Source organism: Anopheles stephensi, chromosome X (genome assembly GCF_013141755.1).
Source record: "Anopheles stephensi strain Indian chromosome X, UCI_ANSTEP_V1.0, whole genome shotgun sequence".
NCBI classification, from domain to species: Eukaryota; Metazoa; Arthropoda; class Insecta; order Diptera; family Culicidae; genus Anopheles; species Anopheles stephensi.
Genome location: NC_050201.1, coordinates 4,841,085 through 4,865,860, shown reverse-complemented (window position 1 = coordinate 4,865,860; position 24,776 = coordinate 4,841,085). Strand labels below are relative to the sequence as shown.

The 24,776-nt window shown below is 46.1% G+C and overlaps 2 protein-coding genes across 4 annotated transcripts in view; both read left to right on the top strand.

The window, feature by feature from the left end:
* Nucleotides 1-1,428: 1,428 nt before the first annotated feature.
* Nucleotides 1,429-9,974, top strand: LOC118516410 (post-GPI attachment to proteins factor 2-like). 3 transcript variants are annotated; one of them, XM_036062276.1, is made up of 8 exons: nt 1,429-1,872; nt 2,687-2,933; nt 3,573-3,991; nt 4,608-4,742; nt 5,082-5,243; nt 5,311-5,416; nt 5,473-5,691; nt 5,772-9,974. In XM_036062276.1, exons 3-8 carry the CDS (start codon nt 3,674-3,676, stop codon nt 5,930-5,932), a joined length of 1,101 nt encoding a protein of 366 aa, XP_035918169.1. In that variant the 5' UTR covers nt 1,429-1,872; nt 2,687-2,933; nt 3,573-3,673; the 3' UTR covers nt 5,933-9,974. The 3 variants fall into 3 exon arrangements, with proteins under 3 accessions (XP_035918169.1, XP_035918177.1, XP_035918185.1); XM_036062284.1 differs by having other exon boundaries at nt 1,433-1,576; XM_036062292.1 differs by lacking the exon at nt 1,429-1,872 and adding an exon at nt 1,887-2,022.
* A 2,910-nt stretch (nt 9,975-12,884) lies between these two features.
* The window catches only part of LOC118505487 (protein scalloped), an 82,975-nt gene continuing 71,083 nt past the window's right edge, over nt 12,885-24,776 (top strand). Inside the window, exon 1 of the mRNA XM_036041322.1 lies at nt 12,885-13,664. Within this exon, the coding sequence (XP_035897215.1) occupies nt 13,628-13,664 (37 nt within the window). The 5' untranslated portion in view covers nt 12,885-13,627. The remainder of the gene's footprint in view (nt 13,665-24,776) is intronic.

Sequence of the window (24,776 nt, the reverse complement as noted above, 5' to 3'; positions counted from 1 at the left end):
CTCGATTGCTGCTTAGGCAGTGCTCTAGGATGCATCGAACAAGATGAATTTTTAATATTTATTTTCTTCTTTTTTCCTGGCCTAGCGACCTCTTAGGGTATGCCTGCCATTTTTTCTTACTAGACTTAGTTGGATTGTCCTCACTATGGGGGAAAGGCCCAGATGAGACTTGAACCCCGGTCGTGCCGTGTGTTATTTGCTGGAAGCTCTGATTGTGAGTGAGACCAACTCGGAAGCAGAGTAGTCTAGTTGACGGCGACATGATCTCGAAGTGGTAAAGACGTAAAGACCCAGAAGTCCCCGATCCTCACAGAGGCGTCCGGGGTAAAAGTCTTAAACTATGCTGGCAGAAGACGTCAATTCAATCGCATTTTTTCGCATAAGTAGCTAAAAAGTGGTTGAAGAACTGGGAATATCTAGTTGTTTGGCTGAACTGTTCTATTATAACTTCGCTTTGTTCTTGCTCAAAAGTAGTTAAATAATAAATTTTTTTATTGGCAAATTTTGATGTCTCCATACAAAATCGCACTGAAATCAAGACTGTAATGTCACATTGTACCAATGTTGTAACGGTGTAATCATCGTTCGGCAAAATCACTTCTTTCTGTAAATATCGCTGTACCCGAAATACGTTTTCCTAGAATAAACCTTGATAACACTCCCTTTTAAGACAATTTTTTAAATTTTAACGGCCAAGGTGTATCAAACAAGCCCAGACAAACAAATAAAACAGATTTGTTTCTTGTTTTGTTCGATGTGTTGTTCAGGGCTGTCTGACCGACCGTGCGCCTCCATCTAACTAGGAGGTTGTACTGGTTCGTTTAAATGGATCGCTATTTCTTCTATACGCAATAAATTGGAAAAAAATAAAAAATTAAGATAAAAAATCCTATTTAATTTTTTTCACAATAATAGCAACATTTAATAAAAATTCGAGCAATCCTCCAAAGCAGCTGGCAACACTGCCCGGCGAAATGTCATTCATCACGACCACCAATCAACGAATCTCCGCGAGTCCTTGTGCAATATCTCCTCGAAACGAGCGAGAGAAAGAGAGAGCACGCGATGTGTGAAAATGCTCTCACTGGGAAGCATACACAGCACGCGAGAGCAAAAATTTTCCTCACCGACCGATTTTCCGAAACCTGCACTTCACACGCCGAACAGGCGGCAACGGAGCAACGGACGGTAAAGGCAACATATCGCAACATTTTCATCCCACCACCCCACCACCCATTTTCACACCCACTGGAAGTATGCCGACCGACGTTACGAATGGAGCCGATGGGCAGGACACGCACACTGCCACTTGCCATATACGAGCGCGAGCACGAAAACTGGGCGCCAGCGCGCACTGAGTTTTCCGCTCTCCGTCAAATAGTTTATTATATTTTTTTTATTTAGCAACATTTCTCCCGACGCTCGCTGCTCACACATACACACAGAGGCACAGTCGGTTTTGCGAAGCAGGGCAGCAGTTTGGAAAAACTTGTTTCGGAAAATTCGAGCACTGGTACGGGAGTTTCTGGTGTGGTGAACGTTTTCAAATGGTACTGCAGGCGTACGAGTAGGGCCAGTAAGTCGACGTCCGCTACCCTGGCTTGCTGGCTGGCTAGCTTACGGTTACCTCCGTGTTTCGTCCCGTCCCGCGTGCGGTTTATTTTTTTGTTTTTGGAAAAGCTGTTGGGTGTTGGGAATTTTTGTGGAGTTTTTTAAGCGATGGTGCTGCGTACGATGGTGATGTGGCGCAGATAGAGCGCAGACGAGAGAGAGAGGCAGTTGTGAATGAGGTGTAGCCGAGTGCCCCCCCTCCCCCAAACTACACCAGGATCTTGGGTGCCCATTCCAGGGTGCCGAGTGTAACCAGTCGAGGTAAAAAGCGCCGTTCGTTGGTCAATCAACCGCTGTCCGGGGTTCCACGCTCTGTGTAGTGTTCGTGTTGTAGCATTTACTAAAGATTTTCTGAAGTGTCCTCACGAATATCGGGACGGTTTGCTCGTTTCGGAGTATTTTTTTTTTCTGGTTAGTTGGCCCCTCGTGGAAAATCCTTCCACAGAAAACGGATATACACACAGCGACATACATGTGCAAACGCACACACACACACACGGGCACACCGTCACGGAAAAGCATGCATCAGTCCACACGCGCGCGCATACACCCGCAACAAGACAAGTGTAGCGGCCAAGTCCTCGTGGCACGGCCACACGGGAAAAAACGGGCTGCTTGTTTTGCTGGCATCGTGTGTAGCGTGTGTCTGTGTCCCGGGTTGAAGGCATAAGGGGGCTGGAAAAGTTTGCGAAACGAGACGAACGATAAACTGTGTCCTTACCTTTGGGTTGCGCACAACGATGCGTATGCCTGCTGTACGCTCTGCCTGTTTCTCTGTGTGTGTATGTGTGTGTGTGTGTCTACATGTGTTTGTAGCTGAGGTTTTTAGCACGCAGTTTTGTTGTCCGTGTCCGTTTGCTCCGGTCGTTAGTGCGTGCGGTTCCTCGAAAACTTCCTCGAGCTGGAGGATATATTCTTATGAAGTCTTCCATTACTATAAGAACAGAGCAGATATCAGATAGAAGAGAGAGAGAGAGAGACCGAGAGAGAAAGAGAGGGAATCTGGGTGGAAAAAGAAAAACGTATGACTTACCGCTTGGACATCTTTTCTTGGCCTGCCCCCTACGAAAACTAGTCTGACGACGCTGTGCAGGAGAAGCAAAGGATCTTACGGAGCGGAGTAACAGGCACCACGCGTCTCCATCGTTTCCGGTCGGTTCGCCATCAAACTCCGCGGCTCAAGTTCGCTTCCAACGGTTCGCCAATCAAAAGCCATCAACCAACGTCAAAGCTCAAAAGCCGAAAGTAGAGGCATCGGGACCACCTCCAGCGAGGTACCTACAGCCCAACATCGTCAACAGGCAAGTCATCTGCCACCCGTGGTAAGTACTAGTATGTGTTTACAGGTATTATCTAATGTCAACTTGACGTTGATAGTTCATGGATCGCTACTACTTAGAGTTGCAGACTTTCGCAGCAAGAAAACTAGAACTCGCTAGTCCCACAACAAAGTAAATCCCTCCGTGCAATTCTGAGAAGTGAGGTTATACTCTTACATAGGTCTCCTTCGTGCGCCGCTTTTCCGTTGTTGTTGTTGTTGTTGTAGTTGCAGAAGAAGTATTATAATGTTGTCACCCCGAACAAATGTTTACGTGCTCCATGGTGGTGGGCGCTCTGGCATCCCGCTCTTGGCATCGTTCCACATTAACCCGGCCATCTTGCGTGTCGTTTTGGATTTGCTGACATTTTCTTGTGCACAAATATAGAAAGTAAAGCACACACAGACCTTCACCGGGATGCCTGGCAGGTGAACTGGTGGACGAATCTGAAAGCCAATCAGAGCGGAGCAGATGCCGAGTACACCTGGTCTAATGGTGGTTGTCTAGCTCGGCGTTCCTTGTGTGGCGTGAGGCGTTTTTGATATATAAAGACTTGAGTAATAAACTCAAACCATGTCGTTTGACATTTTGATAGAACCAGCTCACTGAAGGCACGATTTTTCTTCTTCTTCTACTATATAGGTTCAGTTTACTGTAAGGCGCCCGTCGCCCCAAACACAGCCCACGTGCCGCAGCGAGGACGTAACCGGTCGACGAGAGCCGTCAGCTCCAGCCGGACGACGATGGACGTGACGGATGGGCGGGTACCGCCGGATGCGCCAGTCCCAGTCCAGACGACCAACACGCAGCACGACCCGAAATGCTCACACATGGCGCAGCAGGACCTACATCACCAGCATCACCAACCGCACCAACAGCGTACTTTGATGGAAAACGCACACGCCAGTCTCCCCGGTGCCATCCAGCGAAAGTCACGCACGAACGACCGAAGTAAAGAGCGGCCGGGACATGCCGATTCGCCGACCGGCACGCGGGAAGTTGACACCGGCCATTACGGTGACGATGGCGGAGGACCCAAGGGCAAAGGTTCATCCGATAAGGTAACTGTGCGGGGATCGGCCATACTCTCAATGTATGGGGGGTCCGTGTCCCTTCTTTGTGTGTGTGTGGGTTTTGATGAATCCAGCCGGAGGTAGATTCTGGTGCAGAGAACTCTTTCAGACCCAGCAAACGCCCATGCCATACTTCAACTGGCAACTGGTCTGGTTGTCTAGACTGTACCAGCCACTGGGGCGGGCAGAAGCTCGAACCAAACACCGTCGTTTGGCCAGCTCGTAAAGGGTATTTATAGAACTTTGATGCTTCGGTATGTCTCTGACCTAGGGGACGGGACGCTACCGAGTGAGAGCGATTCTGTAACGCAGTCTAATCTACCTCCGGTAGTCGTTTGTTTGGATTTTGGTAATCATCCTCCGTTATCCAACTCCCTTTTGTCCCCCACCCGCATCTCTGTTATTAACCTACTCCGTACGTCAGCGACACGTAGTTACGCGTAGTAGAATAATGCTTCCGGGATTGACAGCTCGTTGCCATTTTTCACTACCATCGCCGACACACATCCATCTCCGTCTCTCCAATTTCACTGTATCTTTCTCTCTCTTTCTCCGGTGTTCTCTCTGTTTTCTTTGCTTACGTACCTGGTCGTGGCGTCGGTAGCTTGTGGTGCACCTCATCATTGGCTTCCGTGATATCTGTGTGTTTACACTAGTGCTACCGCTTGGTACCTTGTTCGTATGTTTCGTCTCCGCTTACGTCTTCCAGCCAGAGGAAATTCACGAGACGCACTGTCGGGTATGAAGTTTGTTTTATTTAGACCAATTTGAACGTTCTTTACTTAAGGCCGTGGGAGACTGCTCTGCTGGAGGTTGAGGTTAAGACTTTCGAAAGAAGGCAACAACAAGTCATCAAGAGTTAAGCAGCTTTAACTATTGAACTAGATCTTTCAGTATTCTACCAACCTAGCTGCAAAACGTACCACACCCCCCCGAAGCGAGCATTCTCTCACACCCGCAAAAGTAGTCACCGTACAATTCTAGCTACCGCAGCTTATGTTGCCTGCTCCAACTTCGGAGTCTGGTTGCGCAATCGGTAACATTCTAATGTCCGTTGTCCCTTCCACGGTGTACGCAGGTGTACAATATTATACCGTCAATCAGTGCCATCACTGGCGTAAGCCCCCAGCGGTATCTATGGCGTGTGTCGATTGCGCTGCACATCGGGCCACGCTTCATCATTGCCTTCGTCTACCGGAACTGGTACCGTGCTATGGTGGCCAGTCTCAACGATCCGGGCGTAAGTAGCATCGGCTTCGGCCATCTTGAGTCCACCCGAAACCCTTTCACCCTTACCTTCCCAACAGCGTATGTCGAAAGCCTGCCGGATGATCAACATCGTCTACTGGCTGAATCTGGTCGAGATCAGTGCACTGTGTGGCGTTACCTACATCTCCAACAAGGAAAACTATCGTAAGTCCTGATGCCTCAACTGCTTAACGCTCAACTAACCACGCTACTATTTGCAGCGCTGCACGAGAAGGTGTTTATCATCTTCATGACGACCTCACTGTCGTACATGCTGGCGACGCTCAAGCTGCTCAAGCTCCTGCAGCCGGACGGACCGCAAACACCGAACGAGGAGTCGTCGTTGCGCTACAAGCAAGCGTTCTTTGCCCTCTCGATCGCCAGCACGGTTGGGTTGATACTGTTTTTCCTGAAGCATCGCTTCCTCTGCCAGGATCTCGGTAAGAGTCGGGTTTTTTTTTCGCGCCAGAAGGTATCTCACTAATACAGCTGTTTTGGGTTTTTTTTTTCCTTATCACAGCATTTAGCTGGTTCGCACTGTGCGAGTACATCGTGGCGTCCGCTAACATGGGCTTTCACTGTACCACCATGCTGGACTTTCCGACCGAGCACTTTCTGATTGCCAAAAATGCGAAGCAGTACAAGAAGCAGCAGACATCGCTCGGCTGGAAGCTCGACTGAGCATCGTAAGCGATTCTGAACCTTAAAGTCCCAGACACACACACACACACAAACACTTGTAGTACACGAACAGAGGTGGTGGTGGTGTACGTGTGATCTTGTTTTGTTTCCGCTCGCGAGTGGTCGGGTTGGTTTAGGCAGGCCCTAACGTACTAACAGGCAGGTAGACATCGTTTTCGGACAGTTGAACACCTACACAATAACTCACACACAACGCTCGGGACCTTGATGACACCACGGTTTATGGTTTGAAGTTCACTGCTCAGCAGTATGCGAATAGTATTAGTTTCATCTGACCTCAGCTGTCAAATCGCGTACCAGGTTCGAACGACTGAACAGTGACTTCAGCCTTAGTGAACCCAGAGTATGGTGAGGTTCTGTCTGACAGCAAGCAGCACTTCTTGTGTCGGTTAGTGTGTGTGTGTGCGTGTGTGTGTGATATTCACAAAACCACTGCCTAAGCAGGTTGGTTAGGCAAAACAAACACCTGTATGGGTATCGATTTAATAAGCGAATATAAATTTATATATTTGTATACATAAATATATATCTCTCAATACCACCACAGCCAGCAAAAAAACGTGTATGTATATACAAATATACTGTTGTATTGTTTATTATTCTATCGATAGATTCTAAAGAGAGAGAGAAAGAGAGAGAATAAACAAAAAAACACATCAGGCACACACACACGCTCTCCAATACGAACACAAGAAGAGGTAGACAGAAAAAAAGGACAAACAATTATTTAGACACCTACATGCAAATTTATGTGTACATACATATACATACGAACTTAACAGATAAATTAACGATCCCCTACCCTTTATATGTATATGTAAATGTATATGATGGACGATGCTGAGATTAACATGGTGTGGTCGTCAGTGAGATCAGAGCTAATGCTACCAAACTAACTGTTTCCCACATATACGATACTTCTTCGAAACAAGATAGCCAATCGGCATCTGCCACTGAGTGCTCAGGCTAGTGCGCATAGCGAATATTCGTTCCTGCAGGTTCCTGATCACATCTAGAGCTAGATCACCGGCAGGGTTTAAGTAGTCACAGATGGTTCCAGGGAGCTCTATTCTAGGCTAGGTCCCAATGTAATAGCTGCAGATCAGGTTCGTTATTCGTTGGCGGATCCATTTTTTTTTTATTTTCACTCCTAATAAGGATGTTCGTCTCGCTCGCCGATTTCTGCTACACGACAGCATCAGTTTTTAGTGCGAGACGCGGTAAAGCTAGCAGTTAGTAGGTCACACGTCACGTCATGTCTAACGGCTATACACGCGCATACAGACAGCAGTAGTTTAAGGACGCTCGTATACTCACCCAGGTAGTCCCTCACAGATATACCCTCACACACACACACACACACACACGGGCATGATCTGCTCTTCCCAGATTTGATACGTACGTACCGAGGTTGCAAACAAGCGTAAACACACACATATCAAATTAAATCGGCGCAATGATACGACGAATAGGAGCAAAATGGGGCGAATACGGGAGATCCGCAATACTTCAAACTCATCTGCTTTATACGTGAAGTGTCCTCACAAAATTTAACCAAAAGAAGGAGAAAAAACAAACGAATGTCGAAACATCTCTTCAGACAGGTGAGAGAGAGAGAAGGAGAGAGGGAATGAATATACTAAACTAAAATGGAGATACGTAAGGCAACGCACAACTCATAGCAAATTCACCTAAACACCAGTTTCTAATGGGTGGGGGAGAGATCACCTGGTGTGACTCCGGAGGTTAGGGAGTAAAGGTCCCCTTCTACACCTACTTTCATCACTCTCTCTCTCTCTCTCTCTTGCTCCCTTTAACATTGTACGTATTAAATAATCAGTATCCAAGCAAAACCAATAAAAAAAGTAGAGCAAAGCCGCCATCTTGTACAGCGAGTAGTCGAGAACTTGTTTTTCTGCACGTGCAAGACATATTACCATTACCCACCGTTCGCTACACGGAACATTGAGTACACTTCTTCTATCGATCGTTTTTCGTGCTCGAACAGCTAAACAGCAGGAGAAGGCACGCCTAAGTGCATTTTAGATCCTGCTCGATCCACCCACCTGTTGCGTTTGCCTAGACTATGCGAGCCTCATTCTCATTTGATCCAACTTTTTTTTTGTAACCTTGATTTTCGATGTGAGTGTGCGTGCGTGTGTGTGTGTGTGAGCGCATGTGTTAAAGATTTATAGTGACGCTCAAGCGCAGAGGCGTGCTAGAGAGCTATGATCGAGCTATATACTTTACTATATAAACTTCCCGCCAGCAGCAGCGGGTGGTCGTAAACACTAAGGCAACGAGAGATAGTATAATGATTTTTAAGTTTTATTTTTAACTCTATCAAAGTCTAGTCTAACGGAGGAAAATAACCGAAAAAAATACAACCACAAGAAAAAAAAACACACTCAAATGTAACAAACAGTTAATAGAACATGTAAAATGGGAAGAAAGAAAGAGAACAACAAAAAGGAAATGAAGAAGGATGATAAAAAGGGCCGAAGAAAAGTGAAGCGCAAGAGAAAGAAACACATAAAAAAAACAAACAAAATAAAAACAAAATGAAAGGTTACCTGTTAGCAACTGTAAGGCAACACTAGAGAGAAGCTAAAAAAAGGAGAAGTTAAAAAGAGAAGCTTAATCTAACAAAATAAAACCCTAAAAAAAAAACACGCCGTGATTCAAAGCGAACCAAGATCAATGTGAGTGCAATACAGCAAAAGGGGGAGAAAAAAATGCAATTCGGAAATTAGGGAAAATTAATCGAAAACAGTGCGTAGAACAATTAATCGCTACAACAACAGTACAACAAAGTATACAGAACGTAAAAAAGCAAAAGCAGAAGAACAAACCTCTTACAAATGGCCGTATACGCTCTGCGAGTACAAAACCAAAAGAAGAAGAAAAATAACACGATTACTAACAGCAGGGTCGAAAACAAACATCAATAGTCGAATAGTTTAAACAAGCAACAAATGCAAACACACACCAACAGCAAACAAAATGGAAGAGAAATAGGAACAAAAATAATGTTTATCAGTAGTTATTAGTAGGCACGAATCTTTTTCCCCCAAATTTTTGGACTTTTCATTACTACTCCAAAATTCGTTCTCCCACACACACACACACACGCAAACACACATACACACAAGAAACGATCGTTGAACAACAACATGGAACGGAACAATTGCTGCGATACAGGCGCAAGTTCGATGTGGACGTTAGGATGGCGCGTGAGATGAAGCTGAAAATCGTTTGCAAATGCTGTGTGTGTGTGTGAGGCGTGGAGACAAGAAAGAAAACACAAAAAAACACTGGTGGATGGTATGTTGTCGATTGATAGCCGGATGACAGTTCCCCGCAGCTTCCTCCGTCGGCGTTGGCTCAATCAAAGGGGAGCGGCCACGAGCGGGCTCCAAGGCATGGGCTAGGCGTGTGTTTGTGCTATAGTATTTCTCCTAACCAATTTCACTGCATCTTTGCCCATTTACCAGTGGCGGCAGTTTTCTTCGAACAAAACTAAACAAACAAACAAACAAACAAAACAAACTAAAACCAACAAATGATTAATAATAGCGTAAGCAAGCGATTCGTTTTCCGGAAGCAGAGCAATTATGGACGAGGGGAGAGAGAGAGAGAGAAAGAGAGAAAAAGAAAGAAAGAAGGATAACAATTAACATTAGCAATTTGAGCGAAAAACAAGGGGAGAAAAAGATAAAAATACAAAAAAAAGAGGACAAAAGAAGCCCAATATAGTAGCATAAATTACGTTAAATCTCACAGTCGAATGCAGATAAGGTAAAAGAAAAAGAACAAAACATCATAGCTATTACAAAAAACGGAACCAAACATACTGGCGATAGAGGCGTAGAAAACAAAAGTAAGAGGAAGAAAAAACACAAACACACACAGCAGCAGCAGCAATCTAGTGTCAGATAAATGGTCTGGAGCAACAGACTCCCGGAATTAATCGCGGAAACGTACGTGAAATGGCGAAAACAAATAAAGACCTAAAATATAATGGTGTTGTCGTTTTCTATTTTTTTTCGTTGATTTTTCTTTCACTCCCTGCTCTATTGGGATTTTACTATTTTTTAAGGAAGTTCATTTGTTCCAGATTTTTTTCAGTTGTTCCGGGATTTTCGGGAAAGTAACCGACACCTGGAAGACATCTTGTGGTTGACTTACTGATTATAGACATGGGCAGGCTCCTCATCGGTGTCCAGGAAGCTTGGTCTTTGGGATGTATTACTTCCATCAATCTGGTTCGAATAACGATTGTATTGACATCTCATGTCACTGTAGTAAATGACCCATGTTCAAAGAGAACTATCGGACGCCTCTGTGAGCATCAAACTCTTCTGTAATAGTGACGATTCCCTCTGATTTCTCTGCTTCCGATGTTGCAATCGTGCCAAGGTATCAGAACTCCTCTAATAACATCAAGATGATCACCTTCGACTGGACTAGTCTACAGCCCACAGAGAATCTAATCATTTGAGCCTCGCGTCTTCCACACCATGGCATATATTCTTCCAATAATGTCTAGAAATTGGAGTAAACATGATGTCCCCCTAATGTCAAGGCCCACGCACATTACATCTTCCAGAGCGATGTTGAACAGCTTGGACCTAGAATTTTAAGTGACGCAAGTCTGAAGCAGAGTAATCATTGTAAAATCAGTATTATCACGCTACTGTTGATTGTATTGCTTTCTTATTTTGAGGGTTTGCATAGCAAGAGGACACCACATCCCGAGTGTGTTGGACAGCTTGGTTGTGCATCAGAATTCCTCCATTGCTCTCTCCCTTTGTGTATATGTATCGTTTCTACAACATCCAGGATATACCATCGATGTCATACAAAGCCCCTGCAACATCGCACTCGTTCATACATTCGACCATGAAGCGATCTTCCTATGCCCTAAACTGCATTCAACAAGGAGGATGAAGCAGCCACGTACTTAACACGAGACTAGATGATCTACACCAGCACAGATGATCTGTATCGTGGTAACTGAAGTCGTTGCCACATACTTTGAAGCCGAGCCTGTCCTATATGAGTTCCCAATGCCTTGATTAAGATGGCCATACTTAAGCCTAGACATCATTCGAATACTCTCACAATCTTCTGAGATGCCTGAGAAGGCAGAAGCGAATATAAAAATCATCCGAGCTCATCTACGCATCACACACTCTACCGATAATCCATACAGAGAGACTGAGGATCACGCATGAGGTTATTCAGGCTTCAGGTCTTTTCATCCGAAAATAAAGCCTACACGACGCGAGACGACGCGAGTATTTTTAGGAGTTTTCCTTCCTTTACTTAAACTTCGGAGTAGGCAACTTCGGTTGTTATAAAAAATAGAGATGTTTATACCAGTGTTTTCTATTCGATTTATCTAATATAAGTATCAACAGTAAGGTGATCATATTGTTCTGTCCATTACTGTATCCAAACCACTGTCATAGCTCGTCAAGATTCAACTCTCTACCCACCATCTATCGCGAAATGTATTTCCCAACCCAACCAAAATCAATCAACTCCCCGCGATAGAGCTAATGGAAATGAACACCGACGGCAGCCGGTAACTCATACCGATGGAGCCGCCCGGTCCGTTTCCACGCGGCCATTCATCCGTTCGCACTCACCCAAGCCCGAACACGAGCGTGCTGCTTCACTCACGTTGGGGCTTGTAAAAGGGGAACTCACACACAGCGCGCGACCACGACCGAAGGGTGCGCTCACACAGGCACACACACAGCACAGCACGAACCGAAACGTGCTGTCACGCCGTCAGGAACGAGGCGCGCTCTTCATTCGTTCGCACGCTAGCAGACGGTATATACCAGCCAACGACTTACCAACAAAAACGGAGACGTCTCAACTTGTCTGAACTCGCGTCGTACAGTCGGTTCGGTCGGTCCACCGATACACAGTTGTCACCGGTGTGTTTTTGTTTTAAATTTCCCGTCCTCAGTGTACGTGTGTGTGTGTATGTTCCGTACGCATCATCATCATCATTATATTTTGGCAAACGATCGTCCTCGTCCCGTCAGGACTGTTTTCAATCGTACGCGCGCGCAATCGGCCGGGACCAAGTGTGATCGAATTGTGTGAGCAATTGCGTCGGTCAGACCAACCGAAAAACGGAAGAAAAATAAGCGTTCCTCCAATAAACAGAGAGCTGTACGAGTTGTGAGATAAGTTATCGCACCTAACAGCAACGAAAACAAGAGCGAAGAAGTACAGCTTGGGACACGAGCAGCAAGACGCCAAGTTTAGTTTTGTATTTCTTTTTTTTTTTGCTATCGAAACGATCAGCATTTTCTTGCGGTGTACGACGTTGTAGCTGCCGTTATCGGGAGAAACCCGTGCGACCGAACTAGCACGGCCCACGGCTCTAGCGCTTGTCGTGATCGTATCGGACCCAGGCCCTGCCGCCGCTCCTTTGTGTCAAGTGTTTCCCTTTCGGTGTGGGTTCTAAAGAGTTTGTGCGTGTGTGGGTTTGTGTGTGTGTGTGCAGAGGTGTAAATATATCTGTTGTTGTGCGAGTGTTGAGGTGTGTGCTAGTGTGCCAGTGACAAGCAAGCTAAAGAGTAAAAAAAATAGAGAAGTTCGATAAGCGATCTACCAACAATCGGCAATCAACAACCAAATCTTCGCTACAATCAAAGTACGATCGCCATCTTGCTTTCCGCGCCAAACTTCATCGCGGGCAGCAGCCACCTTATCTGGTCCTCGCCCACCCCATATGTCTCTCTTGCGTCTTCCCTCGTCTAGTGTGGTAGAAAAAAGAAGCAGCAAGAAAAACCCTTGGTGAAGCTACCTACAACAAGAAACGCGAAACGACCGCATCTTCCATTGCCCACGTGTGTTTTTGGTCTACCATATTTTGTTTGCCTGCCCCTCGGCCTACGATTCTAGCGCATTTCCCGGTGTTTGTTTGCCCGCCTGCCTCCCGAAACCATCCTGTTTTTCGAAACCGCGTTTCCGCGAGACCACTTTAGCGAGTGGTGTGCCGGAAGCCCCCGTACGGCCGCCAAGATTGACAAAGGAAACTTCAACTTTTTGAACCCGCTCGCTTATCCGACGGCGGCAAGCGCGGCGGCAGCAGCAGCGGCAGCGGCAGCGGCGGCAGCAGCAGCGAACGGGACGGCCGGCACTAGCGGAGGCGGGAACGGTGCGGCTAGCGGGCCCGGCTTGGTAACGGGTGGGATCGGTCCGGGGCAGGGTGGCAGTAGCGTTGAGGGGGCCGGCGGTAGCGGGACGACGACGACGGCGGCTGCAGCAGCAGCGGCAGCAGCGGCGGCAGCAGCAGCAGCAGCAGCGGCAGCTGCAGTAGGCGGCAACAATCCGCACCCGCACCACGCACACCATCACCACCCGCACCATCATCCGCACCCGCACCATCATCATCCGCACCACCACCATCCACACCATCCGCACCACCATCCGCACTTTGGGCACACGTTGGGAGCGGGCGGCGGAGTGGACGCGGGCGGCTCGCTCGGTGGACTCGGCGGTACGGCGGCCGGCGGTGTCGGTACCGGTGCTGGTGGTCTCGGTGCAGGAGCAGGAGTAGGAGGCGGAGGTGTAGGAGGTGTAGGAGGAGGAGTAGGTGGAGGTGTTGGAGGTGGTGGTGGAGGCGGAGGAATACCCGGACTCAGGATGGACTGCGACTACTCGAAGCTGTTCTACGCTAAACGTAAGTACCTAGTGACCTTAAGAAGGGGGACAGGGGTTGGGTGAGGAGAGCGAAGGTCCCCGGAAGCTCTCCTGCTCCTACTGCAGCAAAAGCTACTTCCGCCGTGCATGTTCGACTGCAAAAAAAAAAAAAACCCGGCACCGGCACACACCGTATTCTCTATTTTTAAGTGTGTTTTATGCCCTGTTCCGAGGAAAGATGCTCACCAAGACGCTCCAACGCCCTGGCCTGATACGGAGACGCCACAGCGTCACACGATCACACGCCGCAAACGCCGAACCGAACCATGATCCAGACCACCAAGGATGCTCGGCAAAATGTTTAATGGCGGCGATAATTGTTCCTCCCCCTCCCGGGACGGGTGCTTACGATTGCCTGCGGTCCGATCCGTCCGATATTCCGTCCAGCGGGATTCGTTGCTTTTGCCACACATCATTTCCACAGGTTGTGTTTATTTTCGCACAAGCTAGTTTGCTTCGCTCGAGCAGCTGCGTGTGTACACAGCGAGGTTTGTTTATAGTTGTTGGAACTCGGCTGCAACGACAATAGTGCATTCGTGGAGTGAGGTGAACCTCGCACGATGGACGCTAGAGAAGTTGATGAGATGCCAACGATTCTCGCCCACAACGGTGGAAGCGGCATGCTGGATGAAGGTGTTGTTCCGAGCGTGTGCATTGGACGGAAGGACCGATTAGTCATCGGACCGATGTGACCTTGCCAGCTGGCGGTCCATTCAACCTCACGGAAATAGCGCGTGGGGACCGTAAAATCTTGGCCCCCTTGTGCTCAGAGTTACAGTTCTACGGTGACCGATACAGATGGGATCTGCTCTAGGATGTCCATATCGCTTATTGAGGTGCAATTGCAAAAGACTTGGTAGAGTCGTAATGTATCATTTTCTTGAGCTCCATAATTGAAGTTAAACCATTACTTTGAAGATTTCTAAGACTGCAATGTCTCTCCAAGAAATTATTGTTCATCAGATCTAGACTCTGTGAAATTCAAAGATCTAGAGAAGATCGCTATCCATCCAGAATGTCCAAATTGGTGTTGGGAGTTTTAGACGAAACACCAAGAGTTTGAGAAGTCCGGATCCGGATCTCCGGCACTAAAAAGCGTCTTGTAGGGTTGAACGCCAACCATCCGGATGTGTCCAGATCTGTTTGTATGATCTATGCTAGAACTCAGCAGTTAGCCTTGGCTATTCGAGTTCTTCAACCCCTACCTTTACCCATATCACTTGTCGTTTAATTGTGCTACGGTTGGCTCTTGGGTTCGATCGAACATGATGTCCGCCACCAAATTTCTCACATCCAGCAAAATCTTCACCCTCTCGACATCTTAATAAGCCGGAAATATGTGCTGACCGTACGACCATAGCCAGCAATATCGGATGACAGCAGCAACACTGCCAAGCACCCTATTTTCTCCTAGCCTTGCCGCTTTGCAACCTGAACTCTGGATGCTTCCGACACATCCCGTACATGATCGCCGTACCATGCTGTCCACACGCCACAGAATCACGATCGTCCGTTCTTAGCGGGTGTGTTTTGTTTTGCCTCATCGTCATGTTTCAATTTCACTATCCAGATTAATAGCCGTGCACACTCGCCCATCCCGAGCTCAGGAAAACTATAAGCAGGAAAAGATGAAAACGAAATAAACGATGAGTCAACCAGTGTTTGCGACAAAACTACGCTTCGGCCCCTCACCGTGTGCTTCATTTTGCACAATCTGTCAACGATGGTTATAGTTTACGATGTTGACGGACACTGTTTTGTTTTGCGAGCGGAGATGAAGTCAGCCTCGGTCGTGCTTCATATGGCTGGTGCAATGGGTGGTAAATAGAAGCTAGCATATGGTGCAATCGGTGATCGGGGTACGAACCGGCAAACCTTGGACATGGTGAAGCGCTACGATAGATGACTCCGAGAGGAAACTGCTGAGGAGGCCATGTGCCTATTGCAAACTGTACTTCTTGTGCAAATGCGCTGACAGACGGTGGTGCATTCGATCTGCAGTTATTGCTGTGCACGGCGAAATTGTTGTCATTATACAGGCCATAAAACGTACCTTGCTTGATGTCTAGATAGGACTTGTGTATTACATTTACATATTATGACAGGTAATGTGACAGCAGCCGTTGAAAGCTGATACGCAAACGCAATAAAAAGAACTTCATAATTTATGACAGATTCTGGATATATCTCTAGGGGATCTCTAAGGGAGACTATTCTAAGCGATTCTTAAGATACAAAGGTTTTTGACATATCATCGTTACCTTCGGAGCAGCAATGGACAGTTACGCTAATAGGACGCAAACATTACGAGGATTACTCATGCTCTACAGAGCAGCCCATCAGTGACCCATCAGTAGCAATTTCTCATCATTGGTCAGCATTTCTTGACTACCGTTTTACGAGCTAATCTTGAAAGTAATGTCTAGAGAACATCTTTATATCCTGCAATCGGATGAGCCCTAAAGCAACCGGTGATTCATCTTTCACTTCTTTCAAACTCAGTGTTGAATCTTGTCCTAGTTCCGGGTGGAGCAAAGACTGATATTCTAGCCAAGTAGCATTTGATCAGAATATCTCACTATCTATCTGCTCCAAGTCTTGAATCGACACACCTCATGAATGAAGCGCGTTTGAACCGCGTCTTAAGCGAACCGTACAAAGCAAACAAACCATTACACTTGTGTCCTTTCAAGCGTATCGGCTACGGCGGAACAACTGCCTGTCCCACGCTGCAATTACTTCTCTTCAGCTTCGATTTCCTGACGACTCTCTCGAATTTTTGGCCAACCATTGATCTCCGGACATTTCCTCCCTTTTCTTTCCTACCGAATAGATTTGAACCGACGGTCATGCAAATAGATAGTTCTTCGCCTACCGGTAAGATGGCGCTACCTGTCCCTCATTACGGTACAGCGGCCACAACCATCGTCCCGCGTAACGTTCGGTCACACGTTAAACCGAGCGTAAAACACACAATCATAAACGGTTGGCCAGAGGCGACACCCAGAGGGGTCGGTTGCAGAATAGAAGGTCAGGCAAAGCGTGTGTGTGCATCATCTTGCGTGGGAAGGGTGTAAAGTCGCTCCTGCCCAGACATTGGCACTTTCACGCCACAATTTTATTACTTTCAATCGGTTGTTCAATTTGTACGAGGGAGCTGGCCGAACGGGTGCCAAGGGTCAAGATTGGTTTGTTGCTTTGCTACCCGCGGGCTCAGATTTCATCGGCGTTTTACTACGAAGGTTGTTTTTAATGAGCGTTGTGTATAAGTTTAAAGCGTCGTTAGGAACTGTTACCGTCGTTGTATGCAAAAACTATTAATCCGTCATAATTGAAGGTTCCGAGTATGAATTTGAATATCAAAGTCTTTAATCTAGCAGCGGATTAAAAGTATAAATCATGGAACACGGGGCGCCTCCATCAGCGAGGTTTTATGGTGTAAACACCTCTACTGCAGATATTGCAGTCTTATATATATGGACAGAACATTAAGAGTGGACTAGGCTCCACCTTTGAAGCTCATGTTTCTTATGTTAAATAATTTAGTTTTAATTGCCATCCATCTGGAAATGGTATTGAGTAGTATTGAGGACTGAGAAAGTCCAATGAATACTACAAGATGTACCACCCTATTTCTGAGATACTTAAATTAGTAAGAACCTGAACAGTTTGTGACACTCTTAACCGGGCATAGAGAGCGTTTGAAGCAGCAATACTTTATCTAGGTAAGCAAACTAGGTAGGATCGGTTCGGTGGTCTACTGGTAGCAGACATCGAATCCTATTCGGATCATCGTTGCCTGAGACATAGATCTCCCTCTCCAGCTAAGGGTGTCCAATGTTTCCATTTGACAAGTATTTCTCTCAATGGCTCGGAACAGGTTACTCTTAGTCAGGATTCCGTATGAGTCGTCCGCTTCTTTGAGTGAAGGATATCTTTGGGGTTATGGGTTATCTCAGGCCAACAATTCTTGAAGTTGGAGCTAAAGAGGAAATGTTCTCGTATTTGTATGTGATCAAGGTTAGGAATCTCAAAAAAAAGAAGTAGTCTGGCCTATTCCGGAAAAATGCACTTCTTTTCCTATTCATTCCCAGCATGTGGATGAGCTCTTCAGTCGCTATGTTAAATGATTTGTAAAGGGAGAAAAACTTAATTCCCTCCAAAGATCAGAATTTTTTGACGGAAAGAGTCGAATTAGAGTCGATTTAAAAGTATTTTATGTAATAATTAAGCTACTAGAATATGTTAACACCATTTACTGGGAAACCAGCGCCTACTTAGCGAACCACCTTCTACTTATTGTACAGAATTATCGTCGATCGCTTTCAAATTTTGAAACTGTCCTTCAGGCGACCAATTTCTCTAAGCACACCAATTACAAACGCCAATTAAACAAATCCTCAGTAGCCAGTGCCTCTTCCTGCTGCTCGTTTCTGGTTGATTATTTATTTATTACTCGTTCTGCTCCCTCGCGGGAAAAATAATAAATGCGTACGAGCGAAGCAGCACTTCGCCAATTTGCCGCGCAGTACGGATGGACAGAAATTTAGAAAAGTCCTCTCTCGCCAATAACCCGCCCATTAGCGGTCGCCCTCCGCACCGGTTTTCAAACAGTGCATCTTGATCGTTGCATATGGTTAGAACGGCTTACAACGCTCGCCACACAGACACACACACACATTCATACGCGTGTAGGTTTTGCAAATGTACGCCGCACGGGTTTTTGGGAGTGAAAAATCACTATTTTTAGCATTTTCTCGCACGCAAATCACATCGCGATGGGGAAAACTGGTGTGCGCGCGTGTGTGTGTGTGTGTAAGGTTTACGCGTGTGGTCTAAATGCGCGTTTGTGCTTCTGTCCAACGCCTTCTTCTCACACCCCACCACCACCATCCTTTCCCTTTCCACCGCATTTGGGTGGGGGGAAATCAGATGATTTTTGTGTGAAAGAGCTAATCCTTTTCCCCGATCGGTGTTAGCCGTTAGGTGAATGCGAAAGGGGGGAGGGGAATGCAGAATAGGGTCAGAAAACGGGAAACGGATTTTTCCTCGGACACTGGGCGTACTGTGCTCTAGCACTTGCTACCTTCGCATGGGTTTAGACCGAAATTTTCCATCCTGTACGCTCAAGAAGTAAGTTTGCTTTTCGTTTTTTCTTGTTCTTTGAAAAACCACCCCACGGGATGTGGTAGGTAACTGCGGGGTGAAAAAAGAGGGAAAGCGAGAGAAAGCGAGAGAGAGAGTGTGTTGGGTGGCGGTTTGTTCCTGCTAAACTGTTGCTATTTATGTACCATTTCAAGTTTCTGGGTTTTCCCTGGCGAATGATGTTTCAGTTTTCTCTTCTTGGACACCACACACGCTGACCACACAATTATGATAAATGTGAGCATGTGTGTGTGTTTTAAGTGCGCGTAACGATGGCGAAGAATCAAATCAATGCAGGGAAGTAGAACTGTTAGGTGCGTAACAAAATAACGATCGTTTTGAATTTTTTCTCCCTTGGACCAGCATCCAAATCGTCTCAAATCAAGTTAGACATTCAGTATGGTGTCTTGATTTATTGCATTAAACATTGCTTTCGTCATCAATATGGAAGACTAAGGAGCCCGGTAGACGCCATAGATAGTGGACCAGAGAAACAATTGGGATACTGAGAAGGAGATGTGCTAGCGCCCTCTAGCAGGTCCTAAGAGGTCTAATGATTCTGGTGAATGGTTTGATCACCTAACAGCTCGTAGACCTCATCAAAATAGCGGTACATTCTCCTGAGCATTGCCTTGAAGATATGGCCTAAGTTGTCGGTCTCGCAAATGGCTTGAAACTTCAAAGGGGCGGAAGCTCTTTAACCAGTGCTTTGCAGAGGTTTCTGATAGAAGGTAAACAGTCTGAACAAATGATGGCCAATATTTGGATCGACTCAACTGTTTAGATAAAAATTCTGAAAACAATATAAAACGATCGCTACTTTGTTGCGAACCTTATACAAATCTCATCTCACAGCAGATGATGATGATGATGATCCGGGCTGCACGTTGCTTCACCGAACCGAGCACGGTTACGACGAAGACCCTTGAGACTATTTAAGTACCGCCGGGAGGAGAAAAACTAAAACTCACCCACAAACACACACACACACACACACACACATTTAAACAATAAAAATATAGGAGCAGAGCGAAAACAAAACAGTACGTAAATAAAGCAAACTTCGACGACGGTTGATCGGTGGCTTACTGCGGGCTGTGGCGAGCACTCGATGCCTGTCAACAATGTCAACGCGCCGTCCTACCGGGTGTCGATGGGTTCGGCTTAATCCCACCCGCATCTGCACCGTTCCCTCGGCGGGTCCACCGTTACGGGCGATTAGGGAATTGAAAGAAGCTACTTTACGCTAACACACCTCAGCGCAAGATAGGATGACCACTTCACCGGACCGGATGATAGTTGCACGTGGCTGCGTGCACATTCCGCCGTTCTAGATAAAGGTTGAGCGAGAGAGGGGGGAGATGGGGGAGAGTGTGTGTGTGTGGTGGCAAACATGTGCAGCAAACATCGCAAAGACGCAAAAAGGGATAAATGAAATGAAAAAAAAAATAATACACACGCAGCGGGTTGAATGGAACAACACTTGAGTAAACGATACCTTGGAGGAACATCACTTCATTAGGCAGGGGAAATGTTTGATTGGGTGGAGATGGATGGCGTGTAAGGGACCAGAGAAACACCCACAATGTTACATGTGTACCGTTTGTCTGTAGCAGCTTGTGCTACTGTCCAGGTTGCACCACTTGCATCAGTTGACGTATGCATTGAGAGTCAATTATCTTTATTGATGCCCTGTTCGAAATTCAATTTAAGATGACAGATATTTTTGCGGATATTCGTACTGCACTTGGTCGTTGGCTGTTTCCAAATAAATTCTTCAAATTCTCATCCAATCAGTATGTCATAAGCTACAGGGTGTTTCAGAGGATTTATGGAGACTTCAAATGACAAATTATTCACGAGCTATTAATTTCTGAAGACATATTCTTGAACCATTTCTGAGAGTTGTGCTGCCTAGAACAGCTCAGGCGATTATTCTACGTAGGTTTGGCAGTCACAGTAATTGCTTGGTCCAACTATCATAGACCTGGTTAATTATATCAATATCTCTTCTAAGAGTCCATTACAATATCCTTCACAATCTCGAATTGTTGTTTGGAGGCTTTAATTCCTGAGAAAACTCTTTAACTCTACCGAGAAACATGGATTCATGAGACACCTCCTTTTCAATAATCCCAGATACCGCTCACGGGTTAGCCAACATCCCGGCCAATTGTGGTAGGCGCATCAACTCCCACCACGCGATCTTAACCTGTCCCTACTACACCTCTTCTGCTCGAGTCGATGTCCTAAACTGGGCTGTACAAACTGGGTCGCCCTATGCCATTCGCATGACATGACCAGCTCACCGGACCAATGCACAATATCTTGATGTTTTGGCAAGGAAAAAATGCCAGGAAACCTTAATTTCTAACTATCTATCATCGACAACTATTGATCATCGAAGTTTTACCTCTTCAGAGAGGCAAAGTCTTCCCACCGAGCAATGTCCCACTTGGGCATCAATATTATCCCCAAGATTTGCATCATTGGGAAAGCGTGAAAATCAAATGATGTTGTTGACCCCGCTTCATGGCTGTTTTACGTTCGTTTCTACCAACGCGGTGCTGATGAGTGGTGTCCTGCACGTCCAATGGTGAGAACTTTTAAATCTTGATGCGTACGTGTGGGTGCGTGCCAACTGCGTGTTGCTTCTCCTTCTTTAAATCACAACCGCGCCAAATTTTCTACCCTTGAGCTATAAACAAATCATTCCGGAGGGTAATCAACTACCCGGGTGTGTGTGGGGATGGGTTTTTGTGTTTTTTTTTTCAATTTGTTTGTTTGTTTGCTCATTGCTTAATTAAGCAGTTGGTGTGTTTGGAGTGGACCACCCACTCGCACAATAAGATTGGGTGGGATTGTTTTTTTTTTCTGTCTTCTTACGCTCCTCAACACTTACCTGCTACACGCGTAAACGAAGACTTTGCGAATAAAATGGGAAAACGTGTGCGGTTTATTTTGGTTTTGAATCGTTTTAGCCCGCCGAACGGTTTTCGATGCGTTCATTCAAACGTGTGTTCATGCGTGTGAGTGACCGGTGTGGTGCTCGCGGGCTCTCACATGCTTTGGGACGTACGGTAGCGATGGTTTGGAAAAACAAGGTGCCAATTTTTATTTGTTTTTTAAACCTATACTTATTTTTCCTGATGATATTCCTGATACTCTATGTTGACGTCCTGGTGATAAGAGACACCAGAATAAAGAGAGCTTTCCGATAAAGTCTCTCGGAAGTATGTTATGATGTCCATTCGGCCGGATATATGCTACGCCGTAAACTTAATATGAGTCATTAGTGTTCGTTATCTTCAGGGTTCGAGCACTTGATAGTGGTGCCGAAGTGGGTTTGAAGATAGTGAAACCTGTCTCTAATTTTGAAGATAAAGGAGGTTACATCGGGATGTCCAAGAATAAGGAGTATGAATAGGGATATCAAGCACCACTTTAAAAGAGATCACATTGCTATTGGAAGTCTAATCCAAGGCTATCAACACCAACTAACTGCGTATTCTGATAGAATATCGTCTCACAAATGACGTCGTGCGTAAGGTCCGTCACTGTGTAGTCTTCGATGTTGCGTTAGAGTTGCAAAGTCCTCCAAAGTGTCCTACGGTGAATCAGTCAGCAGATAGAGTCACGAACGGACGTTGGACACCGACTGTTTTTGAAGTTTTCAGGAAAATTTTGGAACACCTGGCCAACAGTTGCCTGTCCACATCCTAATGTCGCAGATTCTAGGATCTAGACAAGATCACAATTTTGGACTACCATCAAAGAGCTCAGGATACTAGACTACTCCTACCAGACATCAAGCTTTCAATATCTTCCTAGTTAGAGGAAGGAAAATAAGAAGAAGAAGCAGGATAATGCGATATTCGGGCATAGAAGAAGTAGCCTGCTAACAAAAGATAATCGGTCGAAAAAGAGCTTACAATATTTAGTTAACTTCCCTAAGTTAACATCAGTGTTCAGGATCAGTCCTTTAGGTTCTGGCCGCAGAAGAAAGGTTCTAGTATTCCTCAGTCGAACGGAATGAAAGAACTCGAGAACTTGAAGTTCCAGGTGCAATTGTTCATGGAACGCGCGGAAGTTACTGAAGCGTTCATCGATAGAAGACCTCCTCATGTGGATGTCTTCAGAAGTCTTTTACCTTTACAGATAGATATCCTGTGCGTTTCTCATAGAGTCCCAATTTTAGATAAAATTGGATGAAGTTTGTCCAAAAATCCCATATATATAAAATAGCAAGTCCCAGAGCTCATTAACCCACATCTTTTTGTACATGGACTTTTTGATCCACAATCACTCTTGGAGAAAATCCCTGGCTGTCTAGTACCAAGATTAGACTATAATCCCAATAAAGTTTCTCCCATCACAGCGAGCTCTTATCAAATTCGATCTCATTACCTTGAATGTGTTCAAATTGCACGATAAAAGCGGAGAAACGTTTGTTAACTATTTATCCAAATATTCCTCCATTTAATACCATATGTGGTGCGTTGATGCCCTTCCCACTGTGTTTCTTTTATGTTTTGATTTACCATTCTTTTACTTTCCTTGCAAACGCGTCTGTCTACTACTTGCTGGCTCATGTTTTATATGTATTTGTATTTTTTTTCATTTGCTGGTATTTTTTCCTTCCCTTTTGTGTACTTCAACATATTTTGTTCTTCGGTTGCGTTTTGTGTGGCTGTTTTTTTTTCTTCTCTCCTCTGCTTGCCTTCATTCCAGCGAGAAGGCAGCAAACCCCCTTCACCCCCCACCGTGCCGTTGCTGCGTTAGCTGCACAGCTGCAAAAGCATAAAAATGTTGCTCATTTTTAAATACCATTGAAAGCGCGGTGTAATAGCGACCCGGGTAAAGGCATCCGGTGATTCCGTCGGTAACGATGGAGGCTTGCACGAGATGTTGGGAAGGGGGGAACCGGGGGAGGGGGGGGGGAATTGAGTTGGCGTATAGTGGGTACGGAGGAGAAGGGTATAAAAGTAAAAATTGAAACCAACAAAAAATACGCACACACACACGGGTGAACGCACACACACACAGAGAGAAAAGAAAAACAGCCTCGGCGACAGAGAGTGTGCGGTACACTAGAAAATTATTTTTCCTTTTCCAGTAACAAGTTTTTCATCCTACTCTCTCTCTTCTCCCCCTTACCTCACTCGGTCCTTGCACTCCCGCTCACTTTCCCTCCCGTTCTCTCGCTCCACCGTCCTCCGTCTCGTAACCTCCTCATCAAAACTAGCGTCGCGACTTCGCGAGTTCGCTTGATCAGCGAGCACAAAAATACTTCACATTCCAGATCGTTTCATACCCGAGCACTCCGGCATTTCCCAGCACAACTCCCGCCTTTCCATTTCTGCCCCCCTCCCTCCCTCTGTTTCCCCTCCCCGTAAAACGTGAAGCTTAACTACACGCGCAACGAGATGCCGGCCGATGCAAATAAAACGGCGATACCGGCGTATCCTTTCCACCCAGGCACGAAACAACCCCCTTTTTCCCACCTTTCGCCTCACGAGCCCCCCCTAAACTCCCTCCGTGTCAATGGTAAGGGAAGGCGACCAACGGGGAAGCAACTGTACCGTGAAGAGTTAATGGACAGAGAGTTGTGTCCTTTTTCTTTTATTTGTCCTCATTTTCAACCCCTATTCCCTCACCCCTTCGCTACCCCGTTTCTCTCCGCATCACCTCGCCTGCTTTTGCCCATCCGCACGGGGGTTTCCGAAGTTTCGAACAGTGTTTCACACGGTGGGTCTTCACCGAGACCGGTGACGGCCCCCAAAGGCGGCTGTGACACAAGCTGCGAACACAACGCAAGACACAAGATGGAGGTATCAAAATCATTTTCCACATTTTTTTGCTCTCTATCTCTTTCTCTCTCTTTCTTTGGAGCTGCCCTGGAGCTTGCCAAAGTGATGGTAAAGTTAAGATCTTGTTTCGCTTTCAT